This window comes from Gobio gobio (assembly GCF_949357685.1).
Source record: "Gobio gobio genome assembly, chromosome: 9".
Taxonomy (NCBI): domain Eukaryota; kingdom Metazoa; phylum Chordata; class Actinopteri; order Cypriniformes; family Gobionidae; genus Gobio; species Gobio gobio.
In genome coordinates, this window is record NC_137115.1 from 46,059,216 (window position 1) to 46,074,309 (window position 15,094).

The 15,094-nt window shown below is 38.6% G+C and overlaps 1 protein-coding gene across 9 annotated transcripts in view; it reads left to right on the top strand.

Annotated features, from left to right (window-relative positions):
* The window catches only part of cbfb (core-binding factor subunit beta), a 46,677-nt gene that overhangs the window by 26,175 nt on the left and 5,408 nt on the right, over positions 1–15,094 (top strand). For 2 of the 9 annotated variants that reach the window (XM_079825202.1, XM_079825203.1), the window contains exons 4-7: positions 11,506–11,622; positions 11,728–11,823; positions 12,888–12,926; positions 13,220–13,267. In XM_079825202.1, the coding sequence (XP_079681328.1) occupies positions 11,506–11,622; positions 11,728–11,823; positions 12,888–12,926; positions 13,220–13,249 (282 nt within the window). In that variant the 3' untranslated portion in view covers positions 13,250–13,267. Of the gene's footprint in view, positions 1–11,505; positions 11,623–11,727; positions 11,852–12,884; positions 12,927–13,219; positions 13,268–15,094 lie in introns of all 9 variants that reach the window. The other 7 variants (XM_079825199.1, XM_079825200.1, XM_079825205.1 and 4 more) reach the window with 4 other exon arrangements.

Genomic DNA, 15,094 nt, shown 5'->3' on the forward strand with positions numbered 1-15,094 from the left:
GTGGCACGTCTCGACTTTGCACTTCCTGTTTTCTCAGTCTCTATATCTCTGTTTTTGTCTTATCATTGACAGCCTAATTTTGTCTTTTAATGGCCTGTTTAATGCAGACTCCCACAGTGATTGAACATCCAGGTAAAGTTTATCAGCTATCCCTGATGGGTTGATGTCACATTTCGGCAAAAGCAGTCAGTTGGGGGCTTCCTGATAACCACTCTCTATATATAATTTTAAACCCACATTACAAGCCTTGTCTGTAAGTTGTTCCTGACAGATTTTATACGAGTCAGCATGCAGCATTTGGCTATGAAATCAGATCACAAATTAATTTGCTGCATGCTTCTACATAACCGCAGGATACTTAAAGTTGTTTAATATGTAGTCAAAATTAAAAAATAAAGGTGGAGATGGAGTGCTGGAGAAATAGTGAATGGTTAACACACAAGTACCATCTAACTTTACTTGACATACACATAAATTGCAAGAATTTGATTAACACTGATGAATAAACCTTAAAAGGCTATTAAATACTACCAAACTAGTTTTTGTCTACGATTTATTTTCAAGTGGCATTTTGGGGTTACAGAAACTGTTAATCAAACATATAGAAACTAGAATTAGGTCAAATTCCTAAAAAAAAAAAAAAGAATTGGGTCGTGGCTTATTGACCATGGGAAAATGTGGGTCCCATGGCCAAACTAGTTGAGAACCAGTGGACTAGAGTACAATTTGTTACAGTTTTTTTGTTTCAGTTATAGTTGTTCTTTAAATTTTGTAATTATTTCACATCATATTCATTAGCTTTACTCAATTTGACAAAAATAGTATATTTAAAATAAGGCAGCAGCTATTCGCACCAAGTGTTAATAGCAGCTAGATTCTATTTACACTCAGTGAAAATAGCATATTTTCTTAATGATAATTGCTATTTACACTAAGTGCAAATAGTGATAGATGCTATTTGCACCAAGTGTTAATAACAGCTAGATTCTATTTACACTAAGTGAAAATAACATATTTACTTAGTGATAGACGATATTTACACTAAGTGTAAATAGCTGTATATGCTATTTACTAAATGAAATAGCATACTAAGTTGATATATTCTATTTACACCATTTAAAAGTAGCAGTTCTTTGCAATATGTGTAAATAGTAATTACATGTAATTTATACTTTATTTTGACATACTATTTGCATCCCAGTATTGTTGTACATTAACAGGATGCAATAATAACAGAGAGTGTAAAGATTATATTTATTAAAATTATTAAATGGATGCTGCCTTAATGGGACAATAAAATCGCTCCCTACACCTAACCCTACCCAATAAATGCTTTTATTATTATTAAACATTTCGTTAGGCACTTTATTTCCACATTTAGAACATTTTCTTCATTTTTTATTGAAAGTAAATGCATTTCTGGTGTGATTTGTGATGAGAAAAGAGTTAAGAATAAATTCTGCAATTGGCTGATTCGAATGCATGTCAGATGCGGCAAATTGTGCCACTGAAGACGTTAAAACCCAAGCAGTGTTTTAAATCTTGTCTGGCCCAACCAAGCATTTTTAGGCGAAGCTAGTGCGAATAGCACTTACCAATAAGGCACACTATTTGCACTTGGTTTGAATAGGCACTCCGTTAAAATAATTAACCAATATCTCACCACCAAAGCTGCTTTATTTCCATATGGCTGTGATATCTGATGGAAAAATTATATAACGTGTGATATTGTTTTATACAACAGTTCGGTAAACGATAAGTTAATATTGAATAACTTACTTTCTAGGCACAATATTGCTGGTTATTTTGAACAAGCCATGAAGAACTGTTGCACATTGAATCAGCATTTTTTAACAAATCAGTTGAATAAATGATTCAGTGACTCATTCATTGGTCTTGTTCCTGAATTAAGGTGTGTTCGGCTTGAAGCGGCGCTCTACAGACCGATTGGTCTATGACATCAAAGTACCACGAGAGTGATTCGAAAGCATATGTAGCCGTCTACTCTCGAAAATTTTCTTAATAACAAAGTTAATAATAAATATATAGCCGACTCACCTATGTTCATCGACAGTTTTCTACATCCCTCCACCACCCGTCTCCTCGCTCTCACCTGGTTACTCTCCTAGCCAGGGATACGGGGGTAGTAATTACTCTTTGAGTACTCATATTCTGAGCTCAGAGTCCCTTGGACAGCATGCCAAATATACATACTCTTTACTCTATCTGATTATCTGTAAGTTTGAACTCGCGTATCACTCTCGCATGTATTTTGATGTCATACACATACACCAATTCAAGTAAAACCTATAATCAGTTTTTTTTATGAATTGGTTGAATTAATCATTTAATGAATCACTCATAAATATAGACATGTGCTGACATAAGAGCATAAGAGACTTCTTTCAGAAACATTTCAAAATCTTGCCTACCCCAAACAAGGGTGTATAACTTTTTTGAAAACATTTCTGAATTGCTCACAGCTTAATCTTTGTTTAATTCCTATTCCTGGTCTTAGTCATTTTGTTTCCTGTTTTATCCACTTTCAAAATGACCATATGTGGAAACCAATAAAAAAAGGATAAATATGCAAATCCCTGATATTTGAATGCTAGATGATGCCACGCTCATCTGCTGGGAGTGACTGAACTGCTGACTAACTAACAATTGTATCACAGGCACAATAAACCCAATGGAGAAATCAGACACTCCCTACTTACAGATTTCGCTCTAGCACACTGAGAAGTGTGCGTATTTGTATTTAATAAACTTTAATTTGCTGTGCAATGTGCATATCTCCTTCATGTCTCAACACACTGGTAGGTACATATAAACTCTGGGGGAACGAACATGTTCAGACCGCTCTCTCTGACTGCGCCATTGTGTTTGTAAGAAAGAGAAAGACTTTGATGTCGCTCTGACTCAGTCATGGCACAGTGACACAGACAAAAGACATCAGTGAGACCCACATTTTGAAAGCGCTACAGGTACGAGGACTGTTTACTTAATCTAAGAATTGCAAAGAGAGGCAGACACAGAGGAGCAGAGGGTGATATAGAGGGCAGGAGAGAAAGAGGTTGACGAACAGATGCACGTAAACCCGTCTGTCTTGTCTGGGGCCTATAGGATGTGTGCAGGGCCCGGGATTGTTTTGGCTGTCTGAATCAAAAGCCTCCGCGGCTAAATTCAATCCCAGTGTTTACTCGCTCTCTCGCACCCCCTCCCGCCTCTGCTCAGCTCCACAAACACACACAGATCCTCTGTGTCTTATCCTTACAGCGGCCCCACCCAGCACCGTTGTCTACTGTACCTCCACACACTTTCCCGTTTGACATCTCTCACACGTTTATTTGTTAAATATGGTCCGTGGTCTTTAGAGAGCACAGATTGGTGACTTTCAAAGGCGGTTGTAGTGTTTCCTGAACATTCTTTGAGCTCTACAACTTTATTTCGGTGTAAAGCCCCATTTACTTTGCTAAATGTAAATGTAATGCATATTCCTGGTTTTAGTGTAAATAATTCAGTGCATGTTATTCCACAGAAAAAAAATGGCTTTGTTTAATTATATGTTGCGACTTGCTCTTCATATTAATGTCAAAAGTGAAAGTAGATACTTGACATTGTTATAAAATTGTCTATTTGTGGAAAAAATGCTGTTCTTTTGAACTTACTATTCCAAAAAGAATCCAGAAAAAAAGTATCATGGTTATTACAAAAATATTAAGCAGCCCTAAATGAGCTTTTGGCCTCACAGGAATAAATTACATTTGAAATATATTACAAAAGAAAATAGTTATTTTAAATCGTTATAACATTTCAGAATATTAACATTTTTACTGTACTTTTGATCAAATAAATGCAGCCTGAGCATAAGAGACTTCTTCCAATAACAAAAAAATCTTATCGACCCCAAACTTTTGAAAGGTAGTGTATAAACATACGTATTTACATATATGTTTTTAAAGTGCCCCATTATGGTTCATGCAAGTATCCCATTCATGCAGTGTGTAATATAGCTGTTTGTGAATGTAAACGTTCAGCAAAGTTTTAAAGTCGAAAGTGCACGATAAATAAAGTTATTGTCTCCCAAAAGAAAGGACTGACTCAGAACCGCCTATACGATTCATTTTTAATTCGAATCTGCGTGACAGTTCTACGTCACTGAAAAGATATTTGCATAATGTTGCACGTTGTCTGCCCACGAACAACTTGTCCCGCCTTCAAACATGTCGTTTTATTGATGACTGCTTCTCAAATCTCGGGAATTCAATGCGGAATTTGTAAAAGCTTGAACGTGAAAGATGGTTCAGTAGTTTATGGTAAATGGGTGTTTTGTTTCCAACGTGCGCTGTAAGCGGTAGACCATTTACAACACACTGGGCCGCCTGGCCAATCAGAGCAGATTATGAGAAAATTCAAGTGTTTTTTGAACTGTTGTAGGAAACCACAAAAAAAAAAAAAAAAAAAATCAGGAGCCTTTAAAATAGCATAATATGGGCACTTTAAATAAAAAAAAAAAACCCTGCTCTTCTTCTGAATGGATGTTCTGCAAACTTGCTTTTTTTATGTATCGCCCACTTTTCCCAATCTAATCAATTCCCGATGGATACAAATCAAGTCCCACCCTACATACATCACGATGAAAATCCATCACATTACACAAGTAAAATGGGCTGCAAATGGCAATTCATGTTGACTTTAACTATGAATGAAAGATCTGCAGTCTTCCTGGGGGAACTACTTAACGACCAAAACATCCCTAACACATAAACAGTTAACACACACACACAAACAAGTGAACCATGACCTGAATGTAACTACCCATCCATCCCAGCTCTTTTACCTGGGTCTTCACTGCTCCTCGGGGGGTGGCTTGACTACTCATCACCTCCTAGAACAACCCAATGAAAGACAGCAGAGGAAGAGAGCAAGAGAACTGCTTTTCTCATATGTCTGCATTGTTGGTTTGGCTCCAATGAAAACTGTGTGTTTAGGCTGATGGAGTTATGAATGTTCTTTCTGGATGAAGCCCAGGAAGGCTTTTTAAATATGTTATTAATGGCTATAAGGCCTGTATTTGTTGGGAGAAGAAACTGTTTGAGTTGGACAAATGAGAGAAAAAAGACTCCGAAATGATAAAAATACATGTAGGTTCAGATTCATATTCAGCATTTATTTCAGATGTATGGCCCATTGTACTGTGCTTCTCAGAAATGGATGATTTTTCTTTCGTCCCTCTGAGATATTACATTTCTGCTATGTTTGGAAGATTATGCTTTTTTGATTCCTCAGCACTTTGTTTTAAAGTTGCTCTTTAATTGCATTGTATACGTTTCCTAGCATTATCTCTACGTGAGTGTTCGTGGCCCTGCATCTTTAAAGTTAAAATCACAGTGTGGCTAAGGATATGATTTCAGTCAGAACGTTTACTCGTGGGCTTCACTGATGTTTAGTTAAACTGCTGCAGAACTGAGCAGGCTTTATTTTTCCTACCTGTGTTTTACCGCTGAGGGGGACACAGATCACAGCCTACGGCACATCCTGTAAGGAAACATGGTGAAGGAGTTTCAGGAGGGCAGATGGGGGTAGAAGAGGCACACAGAGCTGTGAGAGGTTGTTTCGAAAGGGAACATAGTCAGAAAAGCCCTTCACTGCTAAAAGGGAAGCTGCTGTTTCCTCAGGTGTGAAAACTGACATGTTTTTTCATATCAATTTTTTTTTTTTTTTTTGGACTGATGTTATTACATCCGAGGTGGATATACACATGGAAATACTTTTTACAAGACTGATGCATATTCCCAGACTAAAATACATGTTTGAGCTGTTTTAACTAAAAGCAATTTGCACTGACATATCTTAAAATATGTCAGTGCTATTGTTTTGTCTCAAGATGCACCGCAGTAATGTTTTACTTAAATGTCCTAATTGAACTAAGGCCTAATCCTGGCTTAATCTAAGCCCTGTCTGTGAAACCGGGCCTAAAAGCTTTAACAATTTAGTAGCAGCCATAATAAGAATTTAAAAACAATAATAATAAACTTGATTTTGTATTGGGGCTGGGGCACAAGATGGGTTTTAATGTGCCGTGAACATGTGCCCTACCGCTACACCACGACTTCAACAGTGGTGGTTTATTGAATCATTGATTCTAATGAGACTCTTTGTCTTGTGTCTGTTATTTAGACCTGCAGAGAGGTTGTGGTTTATCTTTTGATTTTGGTAAACAGTGTCATTCATAACAGTGCCCTCTTAGTGGTTGTGCAACAGCAAACATCTTCAGGCTTTGGAGTTGTATAAATCTGTGGTGAATGCTCTTGGATATTTGACAAAATGTAGTTGTTCTAGTTTTAAAAGCTTTAATGATGCCTTGTTCTTTTTTTTCTTTTTTTAGTTGAATTTTCATTATAATACAAAAAGACATCACCAACCATCTCACACACACACACACACACACACACACACACACACACACACACACACACACACACACACACACACACACACACACACACACACACACACACACACACACACACACACACACACACACACACACACACACACACACACACACAAATGCTCAGATTTATATATAAAACAGGACTACATCATCATAAATCAGATTAGAAAAAAAAAGACAATAGCATATGTCAAAAAGAGGACAAAAAATGGTTCAGTGTCCAGAGAGTTATACAGTTACAATATTCCTTGTAAAATAATAGGGCGAAGATGAGTTTCCAAATAGTCCAAAAATGGGGTCCAGAATTCATAAAACTGGCCTGTTTTTTGATGCAATACATAGTTAAGACGCTCCAGGGGAATCAATAAAAAAAATATCTTATGCCAACCTTTAAGAGATGGAGATTTATCACTGATCCAATTAAGTAAAATATTTTTTCTGGCAGCAAAAGACAAAATATTATACAATTTCTTATTAGCAGATGAAGCAATGCGTCCATTAGGAATACCCAACACCAATGAGACTGGGTCAAAATCCAACTGAATATTAAAGCTCTCTTCCATTTCCCCCTGCACCAAAAACCAATACATTTGCAGCCTGTCACAGACAATGGGCCCTATCTTGCACCCAGCGCAATTGACTTTGTACACCGACGCATGTGTTATTCCTATTTTGCACCCGCGCAAAGCGCGCTTTTCCCTCCACAGAAGCACGTCGCTAAACTAGTGAATGAACTTGCGCTCCCTGGGCGGTTCAGCGCAAAAAAGGAGGCGTGTTCCGGCGCAAACAATCCCTGGTGCTATTTTGCTGTTCCATTAAACAATTGCGCCACTGACCAGAAAAAACCTAGTCTAAAGTCAGTGGCGCGTTCCGCGTTGTTCATTATGCTATTTTAAGGGCGCATGCTTGACCATAATGTATAGCGTGCACAACACGCATACACTTTGCTCATGTAATCTACACAGATGCAACAGTTATTTTTGCAAATCATAAATTGTTACACTAAAAAAATATTAACACATGAGATGACGGAAATCATTGTGGTGTGCCACGAAGATGTGAAAAAATAGGCATAAATCTAGCTTACAAATGATTCAGGCTAATTGTAATAATTAAGGATAAGACCTGTTTGCCCAATAGTGGCAAGACATATATGTATATAAGGACATCTGACAAATTGGTTTGTCCGTCAAGAACCAGGAACAAAAATCGACTGAAAAACTGAAAAAACTGAAAGACTGAAAAAAAAAAGACTGTGAAATCACCTTTACCATAATGTACAACATTACAACTTCACTTCTCTGTCTTTCACTGCTCTTACAAGCACATCAGTCTCCTCGGCTGTGAACCGCTCCTGGCGTGCGCCTGGTAAATACGCCATAATAATAGCAATCCATAATGGAACTTGCGCACCTGCTTTTACAGGGAATGTTGGATGACGCTCGGATTGGTTTATTCACGTTACGCCCAAACCACACCTATGAATAATGAAGCTACTTCAGACCAACCCATTTTAGATTTGCGCCGGGCGCAAGAGCCATTTATCCCGCCGGGAAAATAGCAACAGCGCCGAGACCCGCCCACAAAGTTACTTGCGCTTCGCGCTTTGACACTTGCGTTTCAGATCGTTAAAATAGGGCCCAGTGTGTTAAAGTACCTATTTCAGTTTTACATTTTAAACACATAGGCGATAGAGAGGGATTCAAAAAATGTCTGCGGTTTGGTGAAATATGGAGTTTATGTATGATTTTAAATTTTTAAATTTAAATTTAAATTTCTTTTGCACGTGTACAAACAGATATTTTCTTAGCATAAGACCAAGATGCCTTATTCTTAATAAACTTCTCTTGTCACTAACACAGGAATCAGGATAGACATAACATGAGCAGACCCCAAATTATCATAGATTGACGTTTATATAACATCACTTTTGTGTTTTCTAAGTACTTTGATGAACTGCAACAACTGTGGTAATGATATCATTAATAGGTCATTCACATTTATTTACAAAAAGTCTTAAAGGTACAGTAACAAAATGAAAACTAAATTAGTTAGTGGACTTCAGGGGAAATAAATGAAATGCTATTAAAACAGTCTTTACAGCTTGTAGTATCCCAGACAGCAACATATTTCTGCTATGTTTGGAAGATTATGCTTTTTTGATTCCTCAGCACTGTTTTAAAGTTGCTCTTTAATTGCATTGTTCATGGCCCTGCATCTTTAAAGTTAAAATCAAAGTGTGGCTAAGGATATGATTTCAGTCAGAACGTTTACTCGTGCATGGGCTTCACTGATGTTTAGTTAAACTGCTGCAGAACTGAGCAGGCTTTATTTTTCCTACCTGTGTTTTACCGCTGAGGGGGACACAGATCACAGCCTACAGCACATCCTACAGCAACACAGTGTCGGCCCAGATCCGGCCCACATCTGGCATGCAGAATCCTCATTAAAACAGATGTGGGCCGGATAAACCATCTTGCATAGTTGGCATTAAGATGTTTTAGGTTGACAAAGTGATTGTTTATTTGAATTCACATACATTTTGAATGGCAGATTTATCGTTTCTCATCTATGTTATAGTTTATGTTAGTGTAACACTCATGCGATCAGTCGATTATGTCTATATACAAGTCAAAAACAAGTCAGCAACATTTTATTATAATTTTTTTCTTTTTAAGAAATTTATATTTTTATTTAGCAAGGATGTATTAATTTGTAAATACAGAAAAATAAGTTTTTTTTAAACTTTTTATTAACCAAAAAATGTATCAGTTTCCACAACAAATATTAGGCAGTTTTTGTTTTTCTTGGTAATAATAATTTAGAATATTATTGTTTTTTTTATGATCAAATAAATGCAGCATTGGTGTTCATAAGAGACTTTGTGTAGTGTATATTTATTAAACCATCTACATTTTTTCTTGAATAGGAAAAGTTAGTTTTTGATAAATGGTGGTGAACTATATTTATGCTAGACGACATTCACATCGGTGTGGTCAATTTAGTGTGTATGAAACCAGGGCAGAGAGCAGTTTACCCTCTGTACTGACTCCAAAAGCAGTTCCTCCACTCACACAGATTAAAGATCGGCAGTAAAGTCAGACAAAGCTCATGTTGTGTCTGCTGTGGCAGAGTGTGTTTGTCTGGCAGGTCGCTCCAGCCGTCACCAGCGCCCAGTGGGGGACTTTGAGTATCCAACAACACACTGCAGTGTTCCTGTATTTCTCAGCTTTTTGGAGCACCACGGTGGAACTTCGCCTTTATTTGGTGACTCGGGTGGCTCGTTGGTTTTGGCGGGTAATGCTGAGGATACGTGCATATGCGTATGCATTTATAGCTGGCCTCTTTCACTGCAGTTACAGAAATAAACAGCACCCACAGACCGACAGACTGCACGCTTTTGTCTCAGCCTGGATTCCTCAGTGGCAGAGATGTGATATTCCTGTGGCTCTGAGCCAGACAGACAGTCATATACCCCTGTCTCCACATTCTCAACATCTCTCTCACTCTTTGTCCACCTTGTCTTATTCATAGTCCCACCCCTCATCTGAGTCTCACACACGGATGCAATCATGTGCTCGCCTGCGCACTCGTTGGCCACGCTCAGTATAAATAAATTCAGACAGGCTTTGCCTGTCTCTGTATCGGTGTACCCTTACTCTCTACTACGCTGGCCTCTATAAATAAACACTCTCATCGCAGGAAGCAAACATTGGAGGCTGCCCTACAGACGTTGACTGGGCTGAGACTGAGATAGGGCAGGAAGAGACAGAAAAAAGGTGTAATGGTTCCATGTTTATATATGCATGTCCAGTTTTGAGGCTGTTCCCAGCAGCAACTTCCACTGAACAGCCCGCAACGTGTTTTACAATTCAAATGAACCATTGTACAGCCAGGTGTGACGTTGAGAGGGGGTTTTCAAATGCGGATACAACTATGGAGTAGGTGGTTATGGCATTTCACCTGTTACCTCAACTAGCTGGATTTACTGGAGAGTTAATTATATCTGTAGTATATCGTAGTTGTTAGATGAATCAGTGATGCATGGAAGAAAACACATTTTAAAAAACACGTTTAAAAAGCATGTGCCAAGTTCTTAGCAATCTTTGTATTTCCTATGGGTTTTAAAAAAAACTTTTTCGCCTAACATTAGGCATAACATTATGACGCTTCAGGTGACGTGAATAACACTGATTATCTCTTCGTCACGGCACCTGTTAGTGGGTGGGATACATTAGGCAGCAAGTGAACATTTTGTCATCAAAGTTGATGTGTTAGAAGCTGGAGAAATGGGCAATCGTAAGGATTTGAGCGAGTTTGACAAAGGCCAATTTGTGATGGCTAGACGACTGGGTCAGAGCATCTCCAAAACTGCAGCTCTTGTGGGGTGTTCCCGGTCTGCAGTGGTCAGTATCTATCAAAGTGGTCCAAGGAAGGAACAGTGGTGAACCAGCGACAGGGTGGCCAAGGCTCATTGATGCACGTGGGGAGCGAAGATCAAATTGCTCAAGAAGTTAATGCTGGTTCTGGTTCTGACATAACATTATACAACCAAAAACCTACCTTGCTTTGTCAAAAGTCAAACAATCTAATATTTAAATGTGCATATATGTCTTTGCCAGTTTGGTTTGTTTTCCTGCCTGTTTGTTTTTCCCATGTTCTTTTTTAAATTCACTTTTATATAATATTTTAATAAAATAGCTTTTTTATCAGGGGTGGTGGTGACATAATAAAACACTATGCCATAGTACTTAATATGTTTTTCCCCCTCAAGAATTTAATTATTTTAATATAAGAAGGAAACATTTTTAATTGTAAATTGCATGTTTAAACAAATTAATAGATCCAGACTAAACAAATGAGATGTCACTCTGCTATTAGGACATTTTTCCATGTAAAATTCTTCCAATTTCCCTTCTAAATCAGCTCAGAAATGCAACAAATTATACAGATTTTACTTTTTATTATTGTTGTTATTGTGCTGTGTGTGATGTCATGATACCAATAATAACTAAGTGTGTGTGTGTGTGTGTGTGTGTGTGCAGGTGTACCTGAAGGCTCCTATGATCCTGAATGGAGTGTGTGTGATCTGGAGAGGATGGATTGATCTTCAGCGTCTGGATGGGATGGGTTGTCTGGAATATGATGATGAGAGGGCACAGGTACAGAAAAACCACAGCGTGCTGTCAAACTGCCTTTTGTTCCATATGTACATCAGAAATGACTGACCGCTACCTTTCTTCCTGTCTTTTTGTGTGTTTATACAGCATGAGGACGCTCTAGCCCAAGCAGCCTTTGAGGAAGCCCGCAGAAGGACTCGTGATTTTGAGGACAGGGATCGCTCGCACCGCGAGGACTTGGAGGTGAGAGCTAGAGTGAGTGAGGATGTGTGTGAAGTTTCGATCAGTTAGTGCATGCTTAAAATCCGATATGTTTTTTTGTTTTAGAGCTCAGTAGGTCTTAGTTTGCGTGTGTGTGTGCGTGTGTACATGTATTTTCCACTTGTGCATGTACAATACTTCTGAATGTGCTTTTTTTTTTTGCATAACCTTTACCTAATTCCTCTTGCTAATATTTTGATTGACAGTCACTGCCAAAATATTTGATGCTTTAAGGAGCAGTTCACTGAAAACACATTTTAGTAGCTCCTGAGCCGAGAGATGATTAAGTGGTGCCACCGGCATCTTTTCTTATGGGTCAAGCTAAAGAGGAGTGAATCTTACAAAATCATGTCCAGATTAGATTTCACCCCATAATACAAAAAACATAATATTTTGCATAAAGAAAATGAAGCCTATTATTAGGAAATTTCTGCATTGCCACATTATTTATTCATGACAACTGAGCACAATTTCCCCAAAATATGTCATTACTGTAATGCATCCGGACATTTTACTTTTGCTTTTTTTGTAATTATTCTCAATGATGATTCCTGTGAGTAATATTTTAAGGAACTGTTGTAGGGCAGTGTTTTTAATAAAAAAAGAAATCTTAAATGCAGAGCAAAGTGATATATAATATTTTTGTATTAATTAAACTGTTCATTTATTATGCATTTTTCACGTTTCAGTCATGAAAATATTGTTTTTTAAATAATTGCATTGTCTGTGCTTGATCTTGATCTTTAAACAATTGGCTATTTAACCCAAAGAATTGAATTAATTCTAAAAGTCATGTCAGAAATTGCTAAACAGCATTTTAACATGAAAGTTACCATCTCTAAAAATTCTTTTCTTTGACGTTTGTACGTGAAAACGGTAGTTGTAAATTCTGTATCCTTTCAAAATTGCACTGCAGGAACAAGTAAATAAGTGCCACCTCACGTCATTTCTGTCTGTTCCCTGTTCCCTGCATGCTTTGAGAACTCTTGACGTAGCTAAACAGCTTGTCTGGGGTACTACTGATTTGATCACTTGTCATTTAGCAGATGCCGATGGCACAGCTCAGTCATTTAATAACTCAGGAGGTAAGCCAACAATTTAGGATTTTATGTAGTGAACTGCTGCCTTGATTTTCTGTTTACTATCAATTCTTCAGAACAAAAGCATAATGACGGAGGGCATGTGTGTCTCTTAGTATTTTGTATGTATGCATGCATATATGTACTTGTTTGTGTACGTGTAAGCTATTGAAGTGCTTTACTTGTTTGCTCATGGCTTAGTGCATGAAGTGTCTTTGCATTGTAAGTCCTCATACATAATCATTCTACAATCAATCCAAACTGCGCTCTTAAGATGAAAACCAAATTGTGTTTTTTAGGACCCTGTGGCATCAAAAATCTGGGACTGATGGCCTTCAAGGACCAGGGTCTGTCTCCTCTGCTTCTCTCTATCCTTGTGTCATGCACTAAACCGTGTCTGTGTCTGTAAGTGTGTGTACGTGAGTGTGTATTTCACAAGAGCATGTGCATGAAAGAGCACCTCTGTGTCTTTATGTATTCTTCTGTGTGTGTGTGTGTGTGTGTGTATTTACTGTATCTATATGTGTCAGTAGGTACATATAGGTGTGTGTAAGTGGGAATTCAGGCTTCTATAAGCTACTTGTGTCTTATACTGTAAGTGAAAGACCCCCAGCTCGCTCTTCTCAGACCTCTGTAATGGAGACCAGACTTCCATCCCAAGATTCCTCTCTGCCCCGCCCACCCACTCCCCTGCTGCAAAGCCCTCTGGGAGTTCTCAGGCACAGCTTGGCAGCACATGACCAGAAAGATTCCCCTTATGAACCGCCGCCTTTATATTCCTCCTTCCTAATCTACACCCTCAGGCGTTTCTTTACACACTCTTCATCCTCTCTTCCAAAATCAATCATGCCAAGGTCTCTTTTTTAAATAGATCTGGCTGCTTATGAAAATCAAATTTCTTACTCATTGCAGTCAGGCGATCTGTGACTCACGGGCCAAATGTTTTTCCCTCAAAGCTCAAAGTCACTGTGAGCGGTGGAAAATGAAACCCTGTAATTATTCTATAATTCATGCTTTCTCGTCCCAGCAGTGCGGAGTCTGATCCTCGTTCCGAGCTTGTTTTTCGAGCTGCACGGTTCGGTCGGCTTTATTTTGGAAAGCGAATAATCCTTGAGCATGAATCGAACCCAGAGCCTTCACGCTACGCACAACGGTCACATAGCTGTGGTCAAATCTTAAACTCCATCATCTGTAATTGGATAAAAACCAGCACAATAGCAGTCTGGATCTGCAGGAAGCCAGTGTTTTCTGGGAAAGTGGGCCAGGTTCGTTTTGAAAGGCGAACAATGCATTTAGGGTGTGTTCACACTTGGCACGTTTGGTTCGATCAAAACCAACTCTGGTGCGATTGCTCTGTAAGTGCGGTTCATTTAAATTAGTGTGAACGTTGCCTTCTGAACCCTGGTGCACACCAAACAAGTGGACCAAGATGGGTCTCGGCCCGCTTCCAAGTGAACTCTGGTGCGGTTCGAATGAATTATGAACGCAAAACTGAGTTCAGTTAGATCTTCATTTGTGTGTGACGGAGGGATTCCTGCCACTGTTTTGACTCCTTTACACATTTTATAAGCTCTTCGCAAATACTATAATATGTTGGCTACGCACACACAACGAGTGCATTTATCCCAGCACACAACATTGTTTTGGATGTTCGGTAAGTAGTTTACGTAATAAAAGTGACCAATCGGATTGTAAACATATCCCTATGCCTTTCGGTTCGGTATCTTTAGGCTCGGTGTTAAAATGCCAATGTGAACGCTAACTACAAGTGTGAACACACCCTTAAAAACTTCAATAACTTATGACCTCACTAGGAAAGAGACAAATGGGAACGTTCTCTGTGCACATGCACTTATTTGTCCTCTATCTTAATGCGGTTCCGTCACTGTTTGTGTACGCAGGGAGTCCAAGGGGGCGAATCAAAGCTGAAAGATATCGAAGAGGGTAATGGCCTTCTGCGTGATAGATGGCAAAGAGATGGATGAAAAATAGATAGGCCATTTTTCATGAAACCCAGGCCTTTACTGCAGGTGGGATTAGAGGATGAGTGATGTTGGGCCAGTGAAAGTATTAATATATCATTAGTATTGATCTTTTTCATTAGCAGCGCTGTCTGCCCAGCAGAATCTAAGCACTATTGACTTGTGGTACAGGAGAGTGCTTCAGCTGGGCTC